The 26,669-nt window shown below is 41.4% G+C and overlaps 1 protein-coding gene across 1 annotated transcript; it reads left to right on the top strand.

Moving 5' to 3' along the window:
* Window positions 1-1,202: 1,202 nt before the first annotated feature.
* POGLUT1 (protein O-glucosyltransferase 1) lies at window positions 1,203-26,669 on the top strand. Its single transcript, XM_003261851.2, has 11 exons — window positions 1,203-1,365; window positions 2,078-2,168; window positions 3,578-3,721; window positions 9,533-9,668; window positions 12,278-12,399; window positions 17,258-17,317; window positions 18,788-18,887; window positions 20,885-20,943; window positions 22,504-22,671; window positions 23,464-23,520; window positions 24,224-26,669. The coding sequence occupies exons 1-11, from the start codon at window positions 1,281-1,283 to the stop codon at window positions 24,378-24,380; spliced, it is 1,179 nt and encodes a 392-aa protein (XP_003261899.1). The 5' UTR covers window positions 1,203-1,280; the 3' UTR covers window positions 24,381-26,669.

Raw genomic sequence — 26,669 nt, 5'->3', positions numbered from 1 at the left:
GCACTCCAGCCTGGGCAACAGAGTTAGACTGTCCTCTGTCTCAAAAAAAAAAAAAAAAAAAAAAAAATCGAATTGGCTTTTTTTTTTTTTTAAGACGGAGTCTCGCTCTGTCGCCCAGGCTGGGGTGCAGTGGCGCAATCTCGGCTCACTGCAAGCTCCGCCTCCCGGGTTCACGCCATTCTCCTGCCTCAGCCTCTCCGAGGAGCTGGGACTACAGGCGCCCGCCACCACGCCCGGCTAATTTTTTGTATTTTTTAGTAGAGACGGGGTTTCACCGTGGTCTCGATCTCCTGACCTCGTGATCCACCCGCCTCGGCCTCCCAAAGTGCTGGGATTACAAGCGTGAGCCACCGCGCCCGGCCCGAATTGGCTTTTATTAGTGATTCATGAATCAGGCAGCATCTCATCTATAAAACAGAAAAGTGTTCCAATGAGCTGAGCAGAAGGGGTTGGGCTTATAGGCAGAAAAGGGCTGAAGAAAGCAGAGATAAAGAACAAAAATCAGATTGGTCATTTTGAAGTTACTTTCCTTAAAGAGTTACGTCAGAGGGGACTTCTTTATCGTGCCAGCTCAGGTATATGGGCCCCTTCTCCTATTTGTTGGAAAACTGGCCTCTTTTAAAGTTGAGTTTAATTACCTGGCACCTAGGACAAATGCCTCCATTCTGGTTTTGTCTACTCTCTTGAGGCCTAGTGCCAGAGTTCTGTCCAAAACAACGACCTCCCATAAACTTTATTTAACACCATTGATTTTTTTCCCTACGTCTAAGTCACCCCAACTGTTACAAATTCCTATTACAAAGGGATCCCTGCTATGCTAATTGCAACCTTTGGGGTCTAACCGTGCTGTGTACACACACACACACACACACACACACACACACGCTCAACAAATCTATGCTATTTGATAAGAGGCAATTTGACGTCAAGAGAAAAACTATTTGGCCTAGGCTCTATGCCAAGCCTTGGTTGTGCCACTAACTGTGAAACATACCTCCCTGACCTTCAGTTTTCTGGCTGCAGACCTATTTTTCCAGGGGTGCCAGGGAGGGAGGATAGGCAACTGGTCCATTCGTTTATTCTCCCCATCTTCCCGGCGCAGCCTTCTTAGGGAAACTCCGCCTCAAGGCTGGGGACTGGAAGAGGGGTGGTGGGGCCAGGGTGGCCATCTTTGTGCGGGGCGACCCGCCGCCCACGTGCTGCGGCTCCCGGGCCATCTTTGTGCGGGGCCGCGCTTCCGCCAGCGCCGCAGCGGGGAATCTGCAGTAGGTCCGCTGGCGATGGAGTGGTGGGCTAGCTCGCCGCTTCGGCTCTGGCTGCTGTTGTTCCTCCTGCCCCCAGCGGAGGGCCGCCAGAAGGAGTCAGGTGGGCTCCGGGCAGTGCCGAGCCTGCCCCTTGGGCTCGGGGTCTGACCGGAGTCTCGAGGCGCTTCCCAGCGCGGCCGGCTCCCGGGAAGATGCCGCGGCCGCTGTAGCTCGGAGCTGGGCAGAAGGCACCGGGGCGCTTGCGGCGGAGAGTGAGGTGCCGGGGTCTCTGCTCCTGCTCTGGACCCTGGAGAGTAACCCATTCCCCGGAATTCAGAATGACAGGGAGGAGAGGGAATTCCCCGTTCACCCGCAGGAGGCGCCGCCCGTGCTTGGCTACTCTGGACCTGCCTGAAACACTGAGGAGTCGGGGAGGGGGGCAAATGTCGTGCGCGCGCGCGTGTGTGTATATGCGTTGCCAGAAGAGAAGAGGGGTTTAATGTCTGTAGCTTTTAACTGATCCTCTTTGTGAAGTTCAATTTGATTAGTAGAAAGTGAGAGTCCGCGTCACTATCCGTAGCGTTCTGAGGATTGGGCATTAAGCTTGGGAATTTTCCAGTTTCTTGGACACCTGACAGCCGGATAGAGGAACAGACTTGACGTGAGCGTGGGGGTTGCACACACAAAAATTCCTCCCTGGCGTTTCGTTTCCATCAGTGGGATGGGAAGGGGATTTCTGAAAGTTTTGGTCTTCTGTTGTTTCTGCCTGTGTGGTGTCAGCAAATAACGCTCAGGAAAATTTTGTTAACTCTCATTTACTTCACTTTTTAAAGGTTCAAAATGGAAAGTATTTATTGACCAAATTAACAGGTCTTTGGAGAATTACGAACCATGTTCAAGTCAAAACTGCAGCTGCTACCATGGGTGAGTTCTTTTCTTTGATGTGTCTTTGAGAGTTTAGTTGCTGCCACAGGAAGTATTCAAACATCCTTGAGAGATTTTGGTTGCAGTGGTCAGAAAGGCAAGGATGTTTTTCTATTTCTGGGGAATAAAAATGCTCTGGGATGCGAAAGGCTCAGGTGGTGTCAACCTAACCACTGACTCGCTGCGGGATTCAGTGCACGTGCATCTGTTTTTCCCACTGGGCTGCAAGCTTCTTGAGGTCAGGGTCTGTGTCTTTTTTGCTGTTGTCTCCCTGGTGTTAGCCCTCAGTGCGTGCTCCATAAATATTGTTGAGGAAATAAACCCATCTATCGCTGAATCTAGTCCTAAATTTCCTGATGGTTATCTTTAGAAAATGCGCATCAGGCTGGGCATGGTGGTTCATGCCTGTAATCCCAGCACTTTGAGAGGCCAAGGCAGGTGGATCACCTGAGGTCAGAAGTTGGAGGCCAGCCTGGCCAACATGGTGAAACCCTGTCTCTACTAAAAATACAAAAATTAGCTGGGCATGGTGGCACGTGCCTGTAATCCCAGCTACTCGGGAGGCTGAGGCAGGAGAATCGCTTGAACCCGGAGGTTGCATTGAATCCAGATCATGCCACTGCACCCCAGCAGTGAGCGGGGCGACAGAGTGGGCGACAGAGTGAGACTTTGTCTCAAAAAAGAGAGAGAATGCACATCAGGGCCGGGATGAGGTATGGTAGAAAGATAACTCTGAAAACAGACTTGGGTGTTAATGCCGGTACTCCCACTGGTTACCCCTGTGCCAAGCCACTTCAACTCCTCTGGGTCTCAGATTCTTCATCAGCTAAATAACAGGGTCTTTTAAGCTCCTTTTTATGTTATTTTTGACTCCTCAAAAAATTCCTTGGATGCTTATGATACTTATTGAAAACTTACTATGCACTCACTTTAAAAGGAATACAAAATAGTGTAATTTTGGTTACTGCTGTCACGCTACTAGAGTAAGGGGTTGTGGGGGAGAGTGTGGACCAGACAGACCAGAACAAGAGAGTCAGTGCTAGACTGTAAGGCATAAACTTCACCTCCTGTGGGATTGGGAGGAGATGCCAGGAGGACTGAAGTGACTAGAAGGACACAGGTGTGGCATGAGTAGCGAAAGAGGAATACAGAACTGCCAAGGGAGGGGCAATCCAGATGGAAGGAGGAAGAAGAGACATTGACCTGCTTTTTACTTTTTATTGCTTTATCGCATTTGATGTTTCAAATTACCTACAGGGCTTCTAGGGAAGAGCTGTTCATTCTCACTCTCAATTCTTTTGTTCCACTTACTGTGTTCTCTAATACGAAACCTAAATGCACTTAGGAAGTAGGTGGAATGGCACCACTCTCTTGGCCTGCTTTCCTTGATGACTCCCATTCTTTCCCAGTGTCATAGAAGAGGATCTAACTCCTTTCCGAGGAGGCATCTCCAGGAAGACGATGGCAGAGGTAGTCAGACGGAAGCTAGGGACCCACTATCAGATCACTAAGAACAGACTGTACCGGGAAAATGACTGCATGTTCCCCTCAAGGTAAGAGTTATGAAGTAGATATATCTTCTGACTTTATTACATATGGGCTTGATACCCTTTTATAGAGGAGCCAATTCATGGGACTAACAAGCAGATCCTTCCTCACATTTCAGGCAGACTATGAAATAGTGACGAGCTCTTCTCCTTGCCTGGGAATTTTTCTTGCGAGCTCCTCTCGAAGCCTGTCTCCTGAGGCTTGGCTCATCACAGGTTGTACTGTTGGTGGCTCTGCCTCTTCTGCTCCTTCCCTGGGATACAGGAGCAGGACACAGGCTGATGAGGCCTAGCAGGAGGGAGCTGGGCTGAAGGAGGAAGAGGAATTGGTTGAATGTCTGTCATGGGCCAGTGTAGTTCTAGATACTGAATATTCAAGGGGGAGTGGTAGAGTCAAGAGGAGTAACTAGATGGGGTTTGGTGGTTCACACCTGTGATCCCAGCACTTTGTGGTGGATTACTTGAGCCCAGGAGTTGGATTATGGCAAATAATCCGGCAGAGTGGCAAATAATACAACAGAGTGAGACCCTGTCTATTAAAAAATAAATAAATAAAAAAAGAGGAGTAACTAGTGCTGCAAATTACACTAGCCAGGACTTCAGAACTTCAGGTGTGAGACCTGAGGTACCATGTCAGTGGGCTGAAGGCAGGGTGGTAGGCAGGGAGGGTCATGGGCTGAGCGTGGAGGTTGGGTTTAGGCAGCATTGCACATACCAAAATATAAACTTTATTTTTGGAGTTTTTTTTTTTTTTTTAACTCAGATCTTTATAAAATTAGAAGGTACAAAACTCAGAGGGCATAATATTCCCTTATGTAAGAGCATCTTTCTAAACAATCCCTATTCTGTCATTAAAAGTAAAATAAATGTGCAGAGTTGCAAAAAATTATCAATTTGTACATAAATATTTATATTATTTGTATTTAATAACTTTGTAACAATTTAATATTTATTCTTATAAGTATGTAACCAAGGCCGGGTGCAGTGGCTCACGCCTGTAATCCCAGCAGTTTGGGAGGCCGAGACGGGCGGATCACCTGAAGTCAGGAGTTCGAGACCAACCTGACCAACATGGTGAAACCCTGTCTTTACTAAAAATACAAAATTAGCCAGCTGTGGTGGCGCATGCCTGTAATCCCAGCTACTCAGGAGGCTGAGGCAGGAGAATCGCTTGAACCCAGGAGGCAGAGGTTGCGGTGAGCTGAGATTGTGCTATTGCATTTCAGGCTGGGAAATGAGCGAAACTGTCTAAATAAATAAATGTAAACAAGAAAACAGGCTGGGCACGGTGGCTTGTGCCTATAATCCCAGCACTTTGGGAAGTCAAGGCACACATCGCTTGAGCTCAGGAGTTCAAGACGAGCCTAGGCCACATGGCAAAACCTCATCTCTACAAAAAATACAAACATTAGCTGGGTGTGGTGGCATGTGTTTGTATTCCTAGCTACTTAGGAGGCTGAAGTGAGTGGATCACCTGAGCCCAGGAGGTCAAAGCTGCAGTAAGCCTGAGCCGTGATTATGCCACTGCACTCCAGCCAGGGTGACAGAGCAAGACCTGTCTCAAATAAATAATAATAAAGAACAGTAAAAAAGAAAGATTATTTAATATCTCACAACCCTGAGAAAATCAGTTACCCTTTGGCTATCAGATATCGGAGGAAATAAGGTTGTAGAGGAAAAGACTGTTAAGATATTTTAAACAGACATTTGTTCCATTATTTGGAACTCAATGATAGAGACTTTAAATACAAATTGTGAGTCTAGGAGAATTTTTAATTTCCACAAGTGAGAAATAAAATAAGAATATAGACATTGTTGGACTTTGAAAGCTTACCCAATGTTTAATAGTTTGCTGAACAATTGCCAAATGAAATGAGATGCTTTCAAAGTTTCTGAAAGGCACAATTCTCTTCTTCCTGAGCTCAGAACATTTTGGTCATAATCATGAGCTTAGAAATGTTCTGAAGGGAGTACAGGACCTTCATTAGCAATAAAATAACATATATTTCCAATGACACTGAAAGTTCCCTATCCTAGCTACATATACAACTAAGGAAAACAGAGAGGGACAAAATACAAACAGGATGCAGTATTCCAAAACACAATCCTGAATGAAATGCACACAGTTGTATGATATCTCAAAGATTCCCATATAGCTAGAAATAATATCTTTCTAGGTCTAGATACTTTTTTTTTTTTTTTTGAGAGAGAGAATCTCGCTTTGTCACCCAGTCTGGAGTGCAGTGGCATGATCTCGGCTCACTGCAACCTCCGCCTCCCAGGTTCAAGCCATTCTCTTGCCTCAGCCTCCTGAGTAGCTGGGACTACAGGCGCCCGCCACCACACCCGGCTAATTTTTGTGTTTTTAGTAGAGACGGGGTTTCACCTTGTTCGTCAGGCTGGTCTCAAACTCCTGACCTCGTGATCTGCCTGCCTTGGCCTCCCCAAGTGCTGGGATTACAGGCAGGTCTAGATACTTTTAACTCATCCAGTATCAGAAATCTATGTGACATTTTAAAAATTCAGTTTTGAATAAAATAAAATATAAACTCCACATTTCAAGGATGAGCAGAGGAACCAGAGGTTTATCTAATTAATGCTAGAGACAAGTCATTTCAAAGATGAGGAGTAATGGTATTTTTTAATAACAGCTTTATTGAGGTGTGGTTAACATAAATTACATATAAAGTATACAATGTAAATGTTCCCACAACAAAAAAATAGTATGTGAGGATGTGTTAATTAGCTTGATATACTCATTCCACAATGTAAACATATATCAAAACATTACATTGTATCCTGTAAATATGTACAATTATTATTTATCAATTAAAAATAAAACCTACAGTGTACACTGATAAGTCTTCATGTATGTTTATACCAAGATAATGAACGTTCCATCACAACCAAAACGTTCCTTCTGCCTCTTTGCATTCCCTGTCTCCTGTGTCTCCCTGTCTCCCACTCCTCCCCATGCCCCACCTTCAGGCAGCTGCTGACTACTTTCTCAAATTATAGATTATTTTCTGGTTTTCTATAAATGGAATCATATAAGAGAGTACTATTTTAAAACCCAAATGTGGCCGGGCATGGTGAATCACACCTGTAATCCCAGCACTTTGGAAGGCTGAGGCGAGTGGATCACTTGAGGTCAGGAGTTCGAGATCACCCTAGCCAATATGGTGAAACCCCGACTCTACTAAAAATACAAAAAAATTTAGCTAGGCATGGTGGCAGGCGCCTGTAATCCCAGCTACTTGGGAGGCTGAGGCAGGAAAATCGCTCGAACCCGGGAGGCGGAGGTTACAGTGAGCTAAGACCACGCCATTACACTCCAGCCTGGTCAACAAGAAAAAAACTCCATCTCAAAAAATAAAAATTAAATTAAATTAAAAGCCAAATGTGAAAGAAATATGACCATTTTAGCTGTAATGTATAAATTGTACTGCAATTTTTTTTTACATTTTTTAACTAGTTTTTTTTTTTTCTTTTAGTGTCAAAGAGTATTACATGCAGTTTGGATATGTAAAATACCCAAATATTTTACCATGCTAAAATATTTGGATACCTCCAAAAGACATTCAGTGAAAAGGAAGTTTCTCTTCCACCTCAGACCCTCAGACCGCTAGTTCCTGAGACCTCTTTTCAAAAGACAATTAGAATTATGTGTCTTGTATATCCTTCTAGAATAGTCTGTACATTTAGAAGCATCTAGACTCATTAACAAACTAAAACATGCTCTGTCTTCTGTTCTGCACTTAGATTTCTTTTCCATATAACAGTAGATTTTGAGATTGTTCCATAAGAGTCCATAGAGAATGCCTCACTTTTTCATGGCTGCATAATAACTTATTATATGGATTTCTTTATTCAGCCCTTTATCAGTGGACATTTAAATTATCCCTTACCACATCACTTTGCTTTTTGGGTAACGCAAGCAATGCTGCAGTGAACATCCTTGTTACTGTGAACACTCATGTAAATATATATGTAGGCTAAATTCCTAAAAGTACAATAACTAGGGCAATTAATGTCATTTTAAAATCTTGATAAATAGGCTGGGTGAGGTGGCTCACGCCTGTTATCCCAGCACTTTGGATGGCTGAGACGGGCAGATCATCTGTGGTCAGGAGTTCGAGACCAGACTGGCCAACATGGTGAGAACCTATCTCTACTAAAAATATAAAAATTAGCTGGGCATGGTGGCCTGTGCCTGTAATCCTAGCTACTCGGGAGGCTGAGGCAGGAGAATCGCTTGAAACCCGAGTTGGAGGTTGCAGTGAGCTGAGATTGCGCCATTGCACTCCAGCCTGGGCCACAGAGCAAGGCTCTATCTCAAAAAAAAAAAAAAAACAAAAAAAAAACTTGATAAATAGGCTGGGCTCTGTGGCTCTCTCCTGTAATCCCAGCACTTTGGGAGGCTGAGGTGGGAGGATCACTTGAGCCCAAAAGTTCAAGATCAGTCTGGACAACATACCAAGACTCTGTCTCTACACACACACACACACACACACACACACACACACACACACACACAGAGTTGCCAGGTGTGATGGCACACACCTGTAGTCCCAGCTACTCAGGAGGCTGAGGTGAGAAGATTGCTTGAGCCTAGGATTTTTGAGGCCACAGTGAGCCATGATCATGCCACTGCACTCTTCAGCCTGAGTGGCAGAGTGAGAGACCCTGCCTCAAATAAAAAAAAACTTAAAAAAAGAGAAATCTTGGTAAATAGAAGTTAATTGTCCTACAAAGAGGTTAAACACTTCCACAACCCATATATCATATGCTGTGAATAGATCTCACACCCTCACCAACACTGCACTATTGGACTTTTTGATCTTTGCCAATCTGATTGGTAAAATTGGTATCTAGTTTCACTGATATTTCTTTATTATTAATACAGTTGAGCATCTTTTCCTATGTTTGTGAACCGTTGATGTTTTTCCTATGTATAAAACACTTTTTTTTTGGCTAGAGGAGCTCACTACATTGCCTACTATGTCACTGTGTTGCTGGTCTAGAACTCTTGGGCTCAAATAACCCTTCTGCCTAAGTCTCCCAAGTAGTAAAACAATATTTTAAATCAGTTATTTCCATGCTGCCAGAAAATTTTGATCAAGCCTTTGAATGCTGCCCCTAGCATAGGGCTGGTCAAGACCTCAAAGGATGAGGCAGAAACAAGCTAAACTGTCAGTGTATCTTCTTTTTCTTTCAAGAAATCCCTGATTTCCCAGGGAATCTAGTCAGAAAGCTATGTTACAGTATTTATGATTATGTATATAACACTTTTTCTGGCTTGCAGAACCGATTTTGATAATGTTCTTTATTCGGGTTGAAGGTAATGAAAGATTTTCTATCTGTTCTCATAAACTAGGAGACTTAATTAAAATGGAAATAAAAATAGTGTCTTTGTGAGGAGCAAAGCCAAAGGAACACAGGTAGAAAATTAGCTATTTCAGCTGTTACGAGAGTTTGTATCTTGCCTGCTAATTAAACTATTCCATATAAGGGAAATAAAAGAACTGGAATGAATAAAGTGGTAGAAGTAGCAATAATACTCCCTTCAAAGCTATGATGATTTGTTTGGAAAATTTTATTAAGTATTGTAAGCTGGAGCAGCTTAGCTAGGAGTGAACTTGCACAATACAAAAAAGCAGAATAGCCCGTTTAGAAGCATTGCTTTCAGGAGACTTTGCAGTAGGCTGATGGTCTGGAACACTGGCTCGTATTACTTTAAAATGTGAATGGGACCTGGCCTTGTCCTAGAGCCTGCAGGCACTACTCTGCTGAACTTATGGTATGTCTGGTTGACAGGTGTAGTGGTGTTGAGCACTTTATTTTGGAAGTGATTGGGCGTCTCCCTGACATGGAGATGGTGATCAATGTACGAGATTATCCTCAGGTTCCTAAATGGATGGAGCCTGCCATCCCAGTCTTCTCCTTCAGTAAGGTAAGTACAGGGAGAGCCACATGGGTGGATGGAGGGTGGTCCTCTAGGATATGAGCATGAGATCGTTGTCCGGTGACATAGTCTGATGGGTAATGGTAAGGATGAGGACTGAGGTCCAGAAATGGGTCTGTGTCTCTATTAGCATCACAGTGATTGAGCAAAAAGACATAGGAGAAAAAGTTGAGAACTGGTAAGTCATGTAAGATTGCTTGAGTGTCGATAGGGCTAGAGATGGAGGCTAGGGCGTGAGAGGCCTGAGAAACCTACAGGAATTAGAGGTGGGTCTTGAAGATCCTACAGAGCATGGGAGGAAGGGGTCCAAGAAAGCTTGGAGTTAGGGAACACCTTCATTCCAAAAGTTTGTTGAGCTCCTACTATGTATATATTCAGCCATAGCGCTGGGTATCAGCTGTCCCATCTGTCACCATATTCCAGGGGCCCAGGTGGCTAAAAGTGAACCTGAAGGTGCCAGATAACTCCACACGGTGTGTGTGCAAGCAGGGCATTGAAGGGATAGGCTGGAGATAGCCTAGAGGGCTATGCAAGGGGTGATCTTTTAGACTCATCATGGAAGATTGGAGTAGCTAGGACACACCTGTGGGCTTGGGGAATTGGAGGCAAGGAATGTCTTGTCAGTGCTCAGGTTCATGTAAACGCTGTATTGGCAGGGATGGGCCTTGGTTCCCCAGAGACAAGGAAAGCATTTGGGGGTGAAGGTGGGAAGGCTAGAAGAGAGTGGATGGAAGATTCTATGGGGTAAGAGTGAATTGAGGAAAACCCCATGGAATTTGGGAAAAGGAACACTATCTCTGATTTGGTTTGTCCAAAGCAGAGGGACCTTTTATCCCCACTTTTTCTTTATCACAGTTTACTTTCTCCCTAGACTTGTTTTATTTCCTGTGTTGCAAGTGGGCAGAGGCCACATTTGTGTTGCATTTCCCATGGTCTAGCCTCATTTCTCAAAAGTGCTTGGTTCCATTGTTTGTCGTGAAACTCACTCAGAAGAACAGATAGAGGCTCCCATGTAAGTCAGTAGGGACTTCGTGTTTGTTATCTATCTATTGTTTCTGTGGATAATAAAGTATGATCATCGGTATACTGACTTTCTGTTCATCTTTTCTTCCCTCCTGTTTTTTAAATCAGTGACTTCTAGTTTCCAAGGGAGAGTTTTACTCTGTCAACTTTATAGTTAATTGTGCAGCTTCTATTGAATAGCTGTTACGTTTAAGGTGCTTGATGAATCACATCATTTTTTACATATTTGAGAGACGGCAAACAGCATATTGCGCATGTATTTCCAGTGGAAGAAACAGTAGAGTTAGAGGTTTATCAGTGGCCAGATTTTTAACAGAAGTAACCATAGAAAGGAAACAAATGGAGGCCAGGTGTAGTGGCTCACGCCTGTAATCGCAGCACTTTGGGAGGCCGAGGCAGGTGGATCAAAAAAAAAAAAAGGGGGGGAGGGAACATATGGCTTTAAACTTCTTTCTTTTTTTTGAGACAAAGTCTCACTCTTGCCCAGACTGGAGTGCAGTGGCGCGATCTCGGCTCACTGCAACCTCCACCTCCTGGGTTCAAGCGATTCTCCACCTCAGCCTCCTGAGTAGCTGGGACTATAGGCACCTGCCACCATGCCCAGCTATTTTTTTGTGTGTATTTTTTAGCAGAGACGGGGTTTCGCCATGTTTACCAGGCTGATTTCAAACTCCTCCCCTCAGGTGATCCACCCGTCTCGGCCTCCCGAAGTGCTGGGATTACAGGTGTAAGCCACCGTGCCCAGCCTCAAACTTCTTTCAAAAGATATGTGATAACAGCCCTTCTTCTCATTTTGCTCATCCATACTTCTGACCCTGATCAGTGAATAACCAAGAATTTATTGACCAATCAATGTGAGCCCAATGGTGCCATAGTATGAGATAACACTAGCCAATATTTATCAAGTATGTACAATGTGCCAGCTACTGTTCTAAGAATTTTATGTGTATCAACTCATTTAATATTCAAAATAAACCGTTTAGGTAGATCATATTATTGATATTATTGTTTCCCCCATTACAGTGATAAGGAAGCTGAGGCATAGAACCATTAAGTAACTTGCCTAGCACTGTAAAGAGGTGGAGTCAGAATCCAAACCCATATGATGCACCTCAGGATCCCACACTCTTAACCATTGCACTGTATTTCTTGACTCTTGCTCTCAAAAAAACCCATTGGGAAATAACCAAAAACTGATAAGACAGTGTAAACTCTTAAGTGTAATAGTTAAACAATGAGAGAGCTCTGTGATTATTCAGAATTGGGCATATTGTTTCCTTAAATTGGAAATCTTAACAGTATATATCCTCTAGAAAAACAGAATTTGGGGGAACTGAAAAAGCTGACCTTTAATGTGATTCTAAATTCTGGAATTCAGTGAGCCCATGACTTTTAATCCATAGTCACTTTTGCCTTTTAATGTCTACAGGCTAGACTTTGGAAAATAGGGAAAATATATCTTTGACAATGTGACACTAAACCAAGGCTGTCCAGATCCTGTGGCATGATTGCAGTTGCCTCTTTTCACTCTGTTCCAAGACTGATTTAGAACGACCTGTCTGTTTTTGTTGAAGACATCAGAGTACCACGATATCATGTATCCTGCTTGGACATTTTGGGAAGGGGGACCTGCTGTTTGGCCAATTTATCCTACAGGTCTTGGACGGTGGGACCTCTTCAGAGAAGATCTGGTAAGGTAGGTCCTTTAAAGAGGTTTTATTTTTTCCTCTTTCTGGGTTTTCTTGAAATAAGCCATATAATATAACCCATTATTTACTTTTTTTTTTTTTTTTTGAGATGGAGTTTCGCCCTTTTTGCCCAGGCTGGAGTGCAATGGCGTGATCTCAGCTCACCGCAACCTCCGCCTCCCAGGTTCAAGTGATTCTCCTGCCTCAGCCTCCCGAGTAGCTGGGATTACAGGCATGTGCCACCACACCCGGCTAATTTTGTATTTTTAGTAGAGACGGGGTGTCTCCATGTTGGTCAGGCTGGTCTCGAACTCCTGACCTCAGGTGATCTGCCCACCTCGGCCTCCCAAAGTGCTGGGATTACAGGCGTGAGCCACCGTGCCCAGCCTATTTACTTTTAAGTGACTAATTTTTAAGTAAAAAATTAAAGACAGAAAACTGTAACACAAACAATTTTATGTGTGTCTAATAATATTTACATATCCATAGAAAGGGGCAGAATAGTCTATCCTAAACTATCAGCAATGCCTCTTTGCAAGGGATTATCAGAGACTTTTGTATTTTAAGTTTTTCTTTCTTTCTTTCTTTTTTTTTTTTTTGTGACAGAGTCACGTTCTGTCTCCCAGGCTGGAGTGCAGTGGTGCTATCGCAGCTCACTGCAACCTCTGCCTCCCGGGTTCAAGCGATTCTCTTGCCTCAGCCTCCTGAGTAGCTGGGATTATAGGCGTGTGCCACCACGCCTGGCTAATTTTTTGTATTTTTAGTAGAGATGTGGTTTTGCCATGTTGCCCAGGCTGGTCTGGAACTCCTGGCCTCAAGTGATCCACCCACCTCAGCCTCCCAAAGTGCTGGGATTACAGGCGTGAGCCACTGTGCTCAGTCAGTATTTTCAATTTTTCTATACTTAAGATTATTTAAGTAAGAGTGCATTCTTTCATAGTAAGAAAAAAATTAATGACCTCGTCATAGGGGGGATAGAAAATTATTTGGAAGAATATAAACGTACTTGGCAATTGAGAGCTAAGTACTTTAGGCAGGGCTGAGGGAGCATAAATGTCCCATAAGCATCTCAAGTACAAGCTTATTCCAGATCCTCTCTGATTCATGACTGAGACATGCCTTGGCCTGTTGACTCCATCCTGCTATCATTTCTGAATTTAGATTGTGTAGCTCATCCAAGCTGTAGATATTTCTTACCTAGCTACATTTTACATCATGATTCAAACAACTTTGGTGCTTAATTAGGGAACTTCCAGAAACACAGTCATTATAGGCCTTCTCTCAGGTATAAGGAAAGCAAACAATTCAACCTTGTTTCCATAAATACCTATCACCTCTCCCAAGTGTGGCTGAAGATTCAAAGAGGATTAAGGTAATATTCCCTTCCTGAAGAAACGTACAGGGCTGCAGTCCTCAGTGGCGGGTAGAGCCCTTTGTTAAAAAACAAACTTCTCTAGTGGGTATAATTTGGAAATTTTAAAAAATAATAACTTAGTCTCATATTTTACAGAACTGGAACTAGAAATTGTCTTTGTCCAACCCTTTATTTCAGGGATAAGGGAATGAAGGCACAGAAAGGTTTAGTGATCTGGTCAAGGTCAGAAGCAAATCTAGGCCTAAAGACCCAGTTTCCAAGTGCATTATCCAACCTACTTTACTGGTTAATATTCCTTGTGTTTTCCTGACATTGAGACTGTCATTTCTTGTTTATTTTTGGGTTTTGAACATAATTTTGAAAGGGGGGGAAAAAGGTGTGGTTTTTTGTTTCTTGGTTGTTTTTTAAAATTTTTTGTAGAGACAGGTCTTGCTATGTTTCCCAGCCCGATCTCAAACTCCTGGGCTCAAGTGATCCTCCCGCCTTGGCCTCCCAAAGTGCTGGGAATACAGGCATGAGCCACCACACTAAGCTGGAAAAAAGATTTTAAACTTTTTTTTCCCAAAGTTATTCTTGGCCTTGGCCTTAGTTTTCTAATCCTTCCCTCCCCCCTCCCCCCAGGTACTTGCAAATACCCTTTTCACATTCTTCTTTTTGTAGCTCTTTTCCCACCTGTCATGCAGCTGCCTTGTTTTTAAAATCTTTAAAAACATTTTTACTGATTATGAAACCTATATATGCCCATAAAATTTTACAAATATGTATAACTTAGGCAACTTTCCCCCTAACTTATTGGTGTATCTAAGTAATCTTTCCATGTCTTTGTTTCATGTCAGTACATATGAAACAGTCACTTTATTTATTTGTTTGTTTGTTTATTTTTAAGAGGCAGGATCTCACTATGTTGCCCAGGCTGGACTCAAACTCCTGGGGTCAAGGTGTTATCCAGTTACTCCACCGTGTAGTTAGTAATACCATTTTCCCCCATGTAAACTAGTAAGCAATTTTTAGGCAGATGGAATGTTTTAAAGTCTAATCTTGTATGAATACATTTTTCTTTTGATACCTTCCCATTTTATTCAATTGAATTTATTCATGGTTATAGAATTATAATTTTGTTTTTTGGAACCCTCTGTTTAGAATCTCTAGTGATGTTCATTTGTTACCTTGAAAATTTAATAATCTGCTTGTTTATCCATCTGCACTGACGTCTGCCTGCCACTGTTCATTCTATTTTTCTGATGTTTTGGGAGTTTGTGCCCACTGATTTATATTTCACTCTGTAGAATAATTCATTGTTCTTTACAGATAGAAGATTTCATTTGTTACTGTCAGAGAGGGTTTAAAAAAGAGGGCTGGAGTAGCACCAGGCTGTGGTGGCCACTGTTAGCACTTGCCTGGAGAAACAAGTCCTAGCTTAGGTCTTTTGAGGGAGGATGGGTGGGTTAGGAGAATGAAAGAGAGAGAACAGTGATACACAGTTTGGGTCTGTGTATATTAAACACAGCTTCCCCAGGAACCAAGGAAATAAAGAGAAGTAACTTTGAGTATAAATGGATACATTTTTTGTTAGGTAGTTTGACAATATATATCAAAATTGGAAATGTATACTGTGTACCCTTTGACCCAGCTGTTTCACATCTAGAATGTATCCTAAGGAATTAATTAGACAAATGTGCAAAGATTTGTGTACAAGGATGTTTACTACCGTGTTGTTTCTTAGAGCAGAAAGTTGGAAACTACCTAAAAGCCCATCAATAAAGGATGAAGTGAATCATAACATGACTATAAAATGGAATTTTTGCAGTGAGTCTTTGCCAGAGATTATAAAATGGAATATCGTGCATGAATGGAAAGGCAGTGTAGGTTTTAAAAACTCTGGGTTCAAATCCTGGCTCTTATTAGCTACATGACTCTGTGCAAGTTGCTTCACCTCTAAAGGACCTCATCTGTAAAATAGGGATGATAAAACCCACCTCTTAAGATTGTGAGAATGATTTTATATTTACAAAGCACTTAGAATAATGTCTGTAACATAGGGAAGTGCTATATAGATGTTGGCCGTTATTATTATTTATATTTCCTATTAAGATTGTTACCTAACAGTATGTATGGTGTGACCTCTGTTACATAGAGCAAAGTTTCTCAGTATTAGTGTTGCTGACATTTTGGGCTGGATAATTCTTTGTCCTGGGAGCTGTCCTGACCACTGAAGGATTGTTTAGCAGCATCTCTGATCTTTACCCACTAAATGCCAGTAGCAGTCCCCTAGTAGTAACAAGCAAAAGTGTCTGCAGACATGGCCAAATGTCCCCTGGGTGGGAGGGAAGGGCAAAATCACCCCCAGTTGAAAGCTACTAATATGAATAAATGATTGCAAGGAAATTCTTGGCTAAAATGTTACATGGTTACCTCTGGAAAGGGAGATTCCAGATGACTTATTACTTTTATCTTTATGCTTTTTCATGAGAACTTTGCACAAGGAGCATGAAACATTTTCCACTAAAAACAAAATAACAAAACTCCAGTGCTATAGTGTCTCTGTTTGGGCAGGAAGAAGTATGGGGAAAACAAGATAGTTTTGGCCTTAGACTGGAGAATCAGGTAAAGGTGATCCATCCAGAAAAGGCCAGAGGATGAGCCAGGTTGGCTGAAGGTGGAGGTCTGAGGGCCTGGAAAATACTGAGCAGCGTTCTCAGCTGAGTGAAAATGAGCAGCATGACATTATATGTATCTGAAAAGGACCTGTGCCTAGAAAGTTTATATCCTCAGTTTCTCCATTACTGTAATCCAGCCCACCAATCCGTCATTAACTTCAGTTCAGCCTTCCCTTCCTTTTTCAGAGAAGATGCTGTGCAGACTTCCGTGCAGGGAGGGTTCCTACGAAGCAAGTTAAGAATGATGCATCTGTGAGCTAGCAGTTTCAGTAAGGAAGGCTGGTCATGGTAATGTGTACTGAGATCTGAGTTTCAAGGACTTCATCTTTATAGAGCACTTAGTCTGGCTTTAAGAATACGAAGGTGCTTTTCAAATATCAGACTAAATCTGATGACACTTCCCACCTATGGAAAACATAAAATTAGAGAGTGATTTCCCTTTCATTCCATTTCTGATGCTTTTTTATTTTTTTGCAGTTCTGTTCACATAATGAATTTCATCAGTAGCACCCTACTTAAAGTACAGAGGAAATCCACATTTGCCAAATTATAAACAGACCTAATCATAGCCTTCAGGGTTTGGGGGCTTTTCTTTCCATGTTGTTAACTTGTTAATGGGGAGTAGATTTGTAGATACAACTGGGTAGCACCTCCAGAGCAATGAAATGGTAGCAAAAGGAAACAAAGTGTCCTTTAGGGCTTTTTCTTTTGAGTGGCTTTGATTAGATTTATTTAGAAATATGAAGCTCTGAACTAATCTTCAGAAATGGTTAAAGCACATTCTTATATAGTTGAAAAAGAGATATTGAAACTAATTAAATTCTATATTCTTAGGTCAGCAGCACAGTGGCCATGGAAAAAGAAAAACTCTACAGCATATTTCCGAGGATCAAGGTGAGTTATTTTCTGACATTTTACAAAGATATTCTTCCAAGTAATGTAAAATGTAAGTAACTTCGAGGGTGTGACAAGCTCTGTAGTTCAAAGGGAAAGCTAAGATAACAAAGAAAGAAATGTGGAGTCGCAATTTTAGATTCGAGAATAATTCACATTATTTGCCGAAATCGCCACTGATTGAGTTGATATTCAAAGAAGTAAAGTTCATCCATTTCAGTCATTTAACAGATATTTTACATAGTGTCACAAATGTGTCAGGCATTGATTATGTGATGCCAAACACAACAGATGGGTGTGTTCTTACAGTCCCTATGAGTAGCTTATGATCAGTTTCTAGGAGTAGCTTATGATCATGCCACGGTCACTCTGCTGGTTAATGCAGAGCAGGACTCATCACTGTATCTCTTGACTGCCTTTTTTATCAGACCGTGTGGCTGCTAAATAGTGGTTAAGAGCACAGAATGAGACTGCTGAAAATGAAGAAGGGAGCAGGGAAGAAAGAGAAGAGAAAAATGGCAAAGGTAGTAGGAGGACCCTGTGTTGTTCAGCTCCATAGTCCCAGTGCCAAGAACGGTTCCTAGCGTGTTGATATATGATAAATATCTGTGAAGCAGATGAATAGAAAAGACTGTGAAGGGAGGAGGGTTTTGTAGTTTTAGCAAGTGAGTCCTTGCCAGAGATTATACTCTCTCTTCACCCTCCTCTTCGCTTGGGAGCTAGACTTTAGGAGGTAAATGGATTATCCAGCTACTATGTCCTGTTTCTTACCAACTTCTCTGATTCTTAAATCTTGAAGTCACGAATTAATTTGGGGACCATGTCTGGACTTCAAGAGTTTTAGGACTCCCTTGAAATTATGTGAGGATATGTGCATTTTTCTGGGAAAGAGAGAGGGTTGGTTCATAGTTCTTAACAGATTATCAAGGAATCCATGATGCCTCACATGTCAAGACCCTCTGCTACTTGGAACATCACTAGAAATTCTTCCACATACAGTCGTCAGGTTTTTAAGCCCTTTGGTTTTTGTGCATTTTTTAAAAATTAAATATTATACTGGACTGTACAGAGCATACAAAACAAAGGTCACGTAGCTGTTTTAGTGAGTCGTGACTACCTAGCCTCACAGTTATGAGCACCAGTGATTATAGAAGCCACATGAACTTTCCTAAAAGGGAAATCATTCCCTGGGATTTGACCACAGTGACCTGAACAACATACCCTTCAAGACCAAATGCAAGCAAAGAAGGGCCAAGCACCCCCCAGCCCTAAAGGTACAGAGGGGACCAGCCCTGGATGACCTAAATGCTGCAGTACCCAGTATACCCCTCCTCTGCTGTCACGGCACCAGTGAATTGTCCATTTGTGCAGAGTCATTGCATTGGGTCCTAGTCCTGCTCACCTTTCAGGGATTGGGAACAGTATTCTAATACAGACCACACAGTTTTATGTCACGTGTTTCTTTTATAGGACAAGTCCAGAACGAGATCCTCTCATTCTTCTGTCTCGGAAAAATCCAAAACTTGTTGATGCAGAATACACCAAAAACCAGGCCTGGAAATCTATGAAAGTAATCACCAGTCATCTGACTAGAACTACAGCAGTGAATATTCTCACTCAAAGAACATTGCCACCTGGGTAGAATTTGAGATTAGGTTTCCTCTCAGTGGTGAGGTGAATGTAAAGAAAGTTCCATGAGCCATCATTAGCATATATGTGAATTCTCCTTTTTCAAACTTGCATTGCTTTTCTGGCCATATTATGACTAGTATATTGCACTACTTTGAAGGTTTAAACCAGAGGTCACAAACTTTTTCCAGGAAGGGCCAAATAGTAAATGTTGTAGGTGTTGCAGGTTGTATGGTCTCTATCGTAGTTGCCAACAGCCATGGGCAGTTTGTAAATGAATAAGTCTGGCAGTGTTTTTATAAAAACTTTATTACAGCCGGGCATGGTGGCTCACGTCTGTAATCCCAACGCTTTGGGAGGCTGAGGTGGGTGGATCACTTGAGGTCAGGAGTTCAAGACCAGCCTGGCCAACATGGTGAAACCCCGTCTCTACTAAAAACACAAAAATTAGCCGGGCATGGTGGTATGTGCCTGTAGTCCCAGCTACTGGGGAGACTGAGGCAGGAGAATCGCTTGAACCCAGGAGGCAGAGATTGCAGTGAGCTGAGATCGCACCATTGCACTCCAGCCTGGCAACAGAGCAAGACTCCATCTCAAAAATAAATAAAAATAAAAAGAATAAAAAATAAAAACTTTATTTACGGGCACTGAAATTTGAATTTCATGTAATTTTAAATTGTCATAAAATATTACTCTTTTACCTTTTTTTAAACCATTTGAAATGTAAAAATTTTTTAGTCCATGACAAAAACAAGCAGTGAGTCAAATTTGTCCTGTGGGTCGTAGTTTGCCAACCCCTGGTTTAAATCAATGATCTCAACCCTGGCTGTGCAATACAGCCAGAGAGCTTAAAAAATGAATCAAATGAGTCCGAATCTCTGGGAATGGTGTCCAGGAATCTTCATTTGTTTAGAACTTTTCAAGTGATTCTAAGGTGAAGCCAGAAATGGGACCGTTGGTTTATAGTCCACTCTCCTCTTAACTCTATGGCTTTTTGCCTTAATCAAAGAAATTAAAGCCCTAAACTTGCTTTCTATGAAATTTCCATATACCATACGAGGATGCTATGAGGAAAAGCTTTAGACTTCTTGGGAGAAAACTAAGTAAATCTGAGGTGCGTGTATTATTTCATACAGTTTCAGTCAGATAGGAGCAAGTGAGCTTAAGAAACTTTGTTGAATAATAAAAATGTGAAAAAATGTATTCATTTAGAACACAAGTTGTTAGCATCTACTGTGGGAGGCTGCAGAAGCAAACAAAACTTGTCCCCTCATCACGGAGTTTACCATCTGCTAAGGTGGATGGAATGTACGTGGGGATCTCAAACTCAGTGTCCCCAAGGGCCAGCAGGTGATGTCAAGAGGTGAACAACAGAGAATACTAACAGTTCCAAATGTTAATAAGAACCCAGTTTGCCAGATCTTCCTTTTTATTCTCCAAGAAAGATTGGAAATCTGGATTTTCACAAGAAATATCCTACCACCTACAAATGTTGGCAATGATTTGACTTTTTTTAAAAAAATACTTTGCATGCCCAACAAAATTTGAGCATGGGCTATATACACCCCTAAGGCCATCAGCCAGCACCTGGGACCTTCTCTGCATACATAATTTACACAGAGTGAAGTGTGCTGCAGGCTGTGACATCTGAATTCAAAGGAGGGCAACATGGCTTTAGGTGAGCTTAAACTCTAAAATCAGACAGGCCCCAGTTAAAACTCTGTCTTCTATTTAGAGCCACGTTGACCTTGAGCAAATCTCAACTTCCAAAGCCTTGGCTTCTGCATTTATATAATGGGAATAATAATGTCTCCCGAGTATATTGGTTATGAGGCTTAAATGAGATAATGTTGATGAAATGTTTAACAATGCTCGCTGCACAGCGATCACAATAAATGCTGTTGCTGCTAATACTAATGACTTCCTTTCCACTTAAAGGATACCTTAGGAAAGCCAGCTGCTAAGGATGTCCATCTTGTGGATCACTGCAAATACAAGTAAGATTTGCAGGACTCCTGACTCTCTTGGTTTCCATACTGCTTTTGAAATAGCTTCACTTTGGGTGAGAACTTTAATAAAAAGGCCCAGCTGGAGTAAATGAAAGTTGCATTAATTCATTTCACTGGCTTTTCCTGAAGGCCTGTATGCACTGACCTGAGTTCTGTGGCGACTGTAGAGAAGAATGGAACATGGTTCCTGCTTCCAGACAGCTGCGTGCTAGCTAGTAATCACAGTAATGGAATTACCTCTCCATATGCCCCACCCACCCAATCGTTGAAGTTAGAATAAATATTTCTCAGTTAATAAATATTAGAATTATTATCCTGGTGTGCTGGCATGCTCCTGTAGTCTTAGCTACTCGGGAGGCTGAGGTAGGAGGATCCTTTGAGCCCAAGAGTTCAAGACCAGCCTGGGCTACATAGTGAGACCCTGTCTCTAAGAGAAATAAAATAAAATTCCGGGACTAAGAATTAGATGAACAGGTAAAACCAGGTCTAGAGGAGGGCAGTGGTGGTGGGGGTGGCTCAGAGTTAGGAGTGCTAGTGACACACAGAGTAGGAGCTATATGGTGAAAGTAACTGGTTGGCGACAGGTGCGTGCATAAGAAATGCTGAGAAGACAGCTTTTTTTGTTTTTTTTTCCCCCTGTGGGCAATCTCTGAAAATTGATTTGGTTTTCTTCATTCTCTTCTCTATACCAGGGATCCCCAACCCCCTGCCATGGTACTGGTCTATTAGGAACCGGGCTGCATGGCAGGAGGTGAGCAGTGGGGAAGCGAGCATTACTGCCTGAGCTCTGCCTTCTGTCAGATGAGCCTTGGCATTAGATTCTCATAGGAGCACAAACCGTATTGTGAACTGTGCATGCAAGGGATCGAGGTTGCATGCTCCTTATGAGAATCTAACTAATGCCTGATGATCTGAGGTGGAACAGTTTCATCCAAAACCATCTCCCCCACACTACCCATCCATGGAAAAATTGTCTCACATGAAACCGGTCCCTGGTGCCAAAAAGGTTGGGGACCGCTGCTCTATACTTTTAAGAGAAGAGGGTGATGTCCAGGAAGCAGTGGAGACCTTCGACCAGATGGGGTACACTAGAGGAAAAACAAGGCTTTGGGAGGCCATGACTAGTTAGAGACATTAGGCCTAGAAAAGCTTGTGAAATTTTCTTCACTCTTTATATTTTGTGTTTACCATTGAACATTTATTTTCTCAAATATTTTCCAAATCTACAAGCTGTCATTTCCTTTTGAGCCCTGTATACACTCTACCTGGCACGCAGCTCCTGACCCTATCTAGCGCTGTCTGGAGAAAATATCCCCTATTTTTCCTCACCCTGACATTCCCAGAACAACCTGTAGTCCTAGCCCTGGTAAAGCAAAGAGCTGATAGAAACCACTTAGGAACATATTAATGTGTCCTTGAAAACTCAAAGTGGAAAGAGAATGGAGAGGGATCATAAAAGGAAAGAAGGGAGGGGAGAATAAGCATAAAAGGTCATATTTGTGGCAGCAGGCATATAGTATCAAATGTATTTTGTTCTTTTTTCCTCAGGTATCTGTTTAATTTTCGAGGTGTAGCTGCAAGTTTCCGGTTTAAACACCTCTTCTTGTGTGGCTCACTTGTTTTCCATGTTGGTGATGAGTGGCTAGAATTCTTCTATCCACAGCTGAAGCCATGGGTTCACTATATCCCAGTCAAAACAGATCTCTCCAATGTCCAGTAAGCAGTTATCCCCCAGTGTAGAGTTTCTAAGACCCTTCCAATCTGCTTTTAAAAATGCCTTAAAACCAGTCATGTAAGACATTTAGTCCTACGATTTTTTTCCATTGAAAGCTTTTTTTCCTCTAGGTTTGCATATATATAGTATTGCATTATTATCCAAGTAGGCTATAAGTGGAATTTAATTTGAAAAAGCGGTTTAATACTGGTTTCAAATGAAACATTCAGATAAAATGAAGTTAAAAAGCGCTAATCTCTCCAAGACTAAAGATAGGGATATTCAATCTTATTATATTGTCAAAAGGATTTTCAGATACAGCATGAGAATTGACTCAAGTGAAGTTTCAGCAAATTTCTTTTCATGACGGGAGGAACTAGGAAGAGGTATAGAGAAGGGCCAGAGTTATCTGAATATTGTCGTCATGGTGATATCTGTGTATATATATATTTTTTATATATAAATATATTTATATATAAATATGTAAAATAAATAATAGAAATATATAATATAATATATAATATAAATATACAAAATATATGTAAATATATAAGGTAACTTTTGTATTTTCTCAAATATGTCCCAAATCTACAATAGGGTTATCTTTAATCAGTGTGTGGGTTTTTTTAAAATTATTATTTTGTTCTTGAGAGAACCCTGATATCTTTGCTTGGAGGAAATAATCCACCATCCACATACCTAAAATTATCCGTAGACCTCAATCTATATGGTCTTTCTGATTTAGTGCCAATGAAGTTGGTCTATATTTCACAGTGAAATTCTTTTCATTTTAGAGAGCTGTTACAATTTGTAAAAGCAAATGATGATGTAGCTCAAGAGATTGCTGAAAGGTGAGTTCCGTTCATTTTCCCTTTTCCACTTTACTTTGCCATCCCCATTATGCCCTAGCCAGAGTTATCTGAATATTGGTATCATGGTGACATCTGTATTTTATCCTCATTATATGGAGATAATTCAGAACTAAAGCTGTCCTGGGGGAAAACATAGACACATGTCTACGTATGCTTGTTTTAAAGAAAAAGATAGGCCAGGCGTGGTGGCTCACGCCTGTAATCCCAGCACTCTGGAAGGCCGAGGCAGGCGGATCACCTGAGGTCAGAAGTTCAAGACCAGCCTAGCCAAGGTGAAACCCCATCTCTACTAGAAATACAAAAAAATTAGCCAGGTGTGGTGGTGCGTGCCTGTAATCCCAGCTACTTGGGAGGCTGAGGCAGGAGAATCACTTGAACCTGGGAGGCAGAGGTTGCAGTGAGCCAAGATCACACCATTGCGCTCCAGCCTGAGCAACAAGAGTGAAACTCCGTCTCAAAATAAAATAAAATAAATAAAGAAATAAAGGAAAAAGATGTTAAGTTGTATTGCTACATGCATGTATGTGGATATGATTGCCATAGGGTTGGTTCTTGAGGCTCAAATGAATTAATTTATATAAAATGCTGAATAATGCTTGGCACAAGGTGAGCACTCAAATGCAGACTGTTATTATTATTAAATTCTGTGCTTTAACATTTTCTTGTTAAATCTTGTCTCTAGGGGAAGCCAGTTTATTAGGAACCATTTGCAGATGGATGACATCACCTGTTACTGGGAGAACCTCTTGAGTGAATACTCTAAATTCCTGTCTTACAATGTAACGAGAAGGAAAGGTTATAATCAAATTATTCCCAAAATGTTGAAAACTGAACTATAGTAGTCATCATAGGACCATAGTCCTGTTTGTGGCAACGGATCTCAGATATCCTACGGTGAGAAGCTTACCATAAGCTTGGCACTTATACCTTGAATACCTGTTATCAAGCCAAATACCTGGTTTTCCTTATCATGCTGCACCCAGAGCAACTCTTGAGAAAGATTTAAAATATGTCTAATACACTGATATGAAGCAGTTCAACTTTTTGGATGAATAAGGACCAGAAATCATGAGATGTGGATTTTGAACCCAATTCTACCTTTCATTTTCTTAAGACCAATCACAGCTTATGCCTCAGATCATCCACCTGTGTGTGTCCATCACTGTGAAATTGACTGTGTCCATGTGATGATGCCCTTTGTCCCATTATTTGGAGCAGAAAATTCATCATTTGGAAGTAGTACAACTCATTGCTGGAATTGTGAAATTATTCTAGGTGTGATCTCTCACTTTATTTTAATGTAGGAAACCCTATGGTGTTTATGAAAAATACTTGGGGATCATTCTCTGAACCGTCTAAGGAAGCGGTAGCAATGCCATGCAATGATGTAGGAGTTCTCTTTTGTAAAACCATAAACTCTGTTACTCAGGAGGTTTCTATAATGCCACATAGAAAGAGGCCAATTGCATGAGTAATTATTGCAATTGGATTTCAGGTTCCCTTTTTGTGCCTTCATACCCTACTTCTTAATGTTTCTCTAAAGCCAAAAAAAAAAAAAAAAAAGACAAAGCCTGTTAATAAATTTAGGAAGTAGTCCTCATTCTTTAATGGAACTATACATAGAACAGCAGCTCTTCCTCACCCTTTGCATACCTTTAATATTTTTCCTTCTTAAATTGGCCACAGCAGGGGTCATTCACACTCTCACTGTCTTGCAGGAACCACAAGAAGTCTTCATATGTGAACATGCCGTTCAGTTGGTAGTTAAGAGCATTCAACTTCAAATATATAGAAGATACTTGTTTTAGTGCAAATCCATGCTGGAGTGCCTCCTTTTTCCTTTTTTCCCTTTTTGAAAAAGATGTTTTGGGTAGTAGTTTAATATCTCAGGGTGCTCTTTCTAACATAGTAAAAAATGAAGAAAAGTGTTTAGATTAAAACTCTGTAGTCTGATGACTTAGAACCATCCTTGACCCTTAGGCCCAACCTTTCCACAGAGAAATCACCTCTCTTCCTTTGTCTTTTAAGAACTATTTGGTATTAACTAGTTTCAGAATTAGTAAATGTGAGATTCAGTCACATAATTATCAGACATTCCATTTGTCAGAAATGTATTTGGATTTTTAAACTCCTTTCCACAAAATTTTTAGTCTAATGACCTTCTTAGAGAAGTTGAGCATGCCTGGCAAGATCATTTCATGGAATAAGCAGATGTTTAAAGTTAGATTTTTTTTTTTTTTTTTTGAGTACCAGCAATGCACAGGGACCATGTTCTTAGGTTCTTAGTCTGTGAATCTAGCAATAGGCAGTACAGATTTCTGAGTTGTACTATGGTTTTGCCGTGTCACTATGAGGCCCTACTAGGTGTAAGCATTCTGTCTGAATTTTAATTTCCTCTCATTAAAATAGGAACAAAATTTGCTATCCTTTAGATTAGGAGCTGAAGATTCATTTCCCTGGGAATGTTTCCCATTTAGCTTCAAGTTTCAGCTCAAACATCACCTTCTTTCTGATTCCTTTCATTCATTCCTCGAGGCAGTAAGGGGCTACCATAGTACTTTGCTTATGCCTGTATTATATGACATCACTGTAGTTACTTGACTGTTTCTCTTACTGTTCTGTGAACTTATTAATGGGTGAGAATCTAGTTTTACTCATCTTGATGGCTCCATGATCTAACACAGTGCCTCACACAAAGAACTATTGGGTGGGTGGATGGATGGAGGAATGGAGACAGTTGGCGTAACTAGATCCTATATACAGATTATTACTGGCTCCAAAGGATGAGTAGATAAGACCATAAGAATTGGATCAGTGTAAATCCTCACCTGCCCTTTGAGGAGCCAAGAAGGGCATCTTTGTCTTTAAATACAGCAAATGTTATTCAGATTTTGTACTTGTCTATCTGTTTACCTCAGTGTAGATGATATGAGGATGGTATAACTATGTAAACTGTTTGTTTTTGAAAATAATTTGTTTCCCTACAACTTTTGAAGGTTTTATTTGTTGTTGTTGTTACTAGTTCAGTCCCAAACTTACCCTTTCCTTTTCAGAGAGCTAATGGCCATGCTTTTCTTCAAGGAAAGAATAATTTATTTGAATGAAGTGGGATACTTGGATAACACAAA

The sequence above is a fragment of the Nomascus leucogenys genome, chromosome 21, assembly GCF_006542625.1.
Source record: "Nomascus leucogenys isolate Asia chromosome 21, Asia_NLE_v1, whole genome shotgun sequence".
NCBI classification, from domain to species: Eukaryota; Metazoa; Chordata; class Mammalia; order Primates; family Hylobatidae; genus Nomascus; species Nomascus leucogenys.
This window is presented reverse-complemented; position numbering and strand designations above follow the sequence as displayed.

Bases quoted from the DNA above. Each gene is read 5' to 3' on its own strand.
- POGLUT1 (XM_003261851.2), top strand. From the start codon at position 1,281: ATGGAGTGGTGGGCTAGCTCGCCGCTTCGGCTCTGGCTGCTGTTGTTC. The intron at 2,169-3,577 runs GTGAGTTCTTTT...ATTCTTTCCCAG, and splicing joins AACTGCAGCTGCTACCATGG to TGTCATAGAAGAGGATCTAA. The intron at 9,669-12,277 runs GTAAGTACAGGG...TTTTTGTTGAAG, and splicing joins CAGTCTTCTCCTTCAGTAAG to ACATCAGAGTACCACGATAT.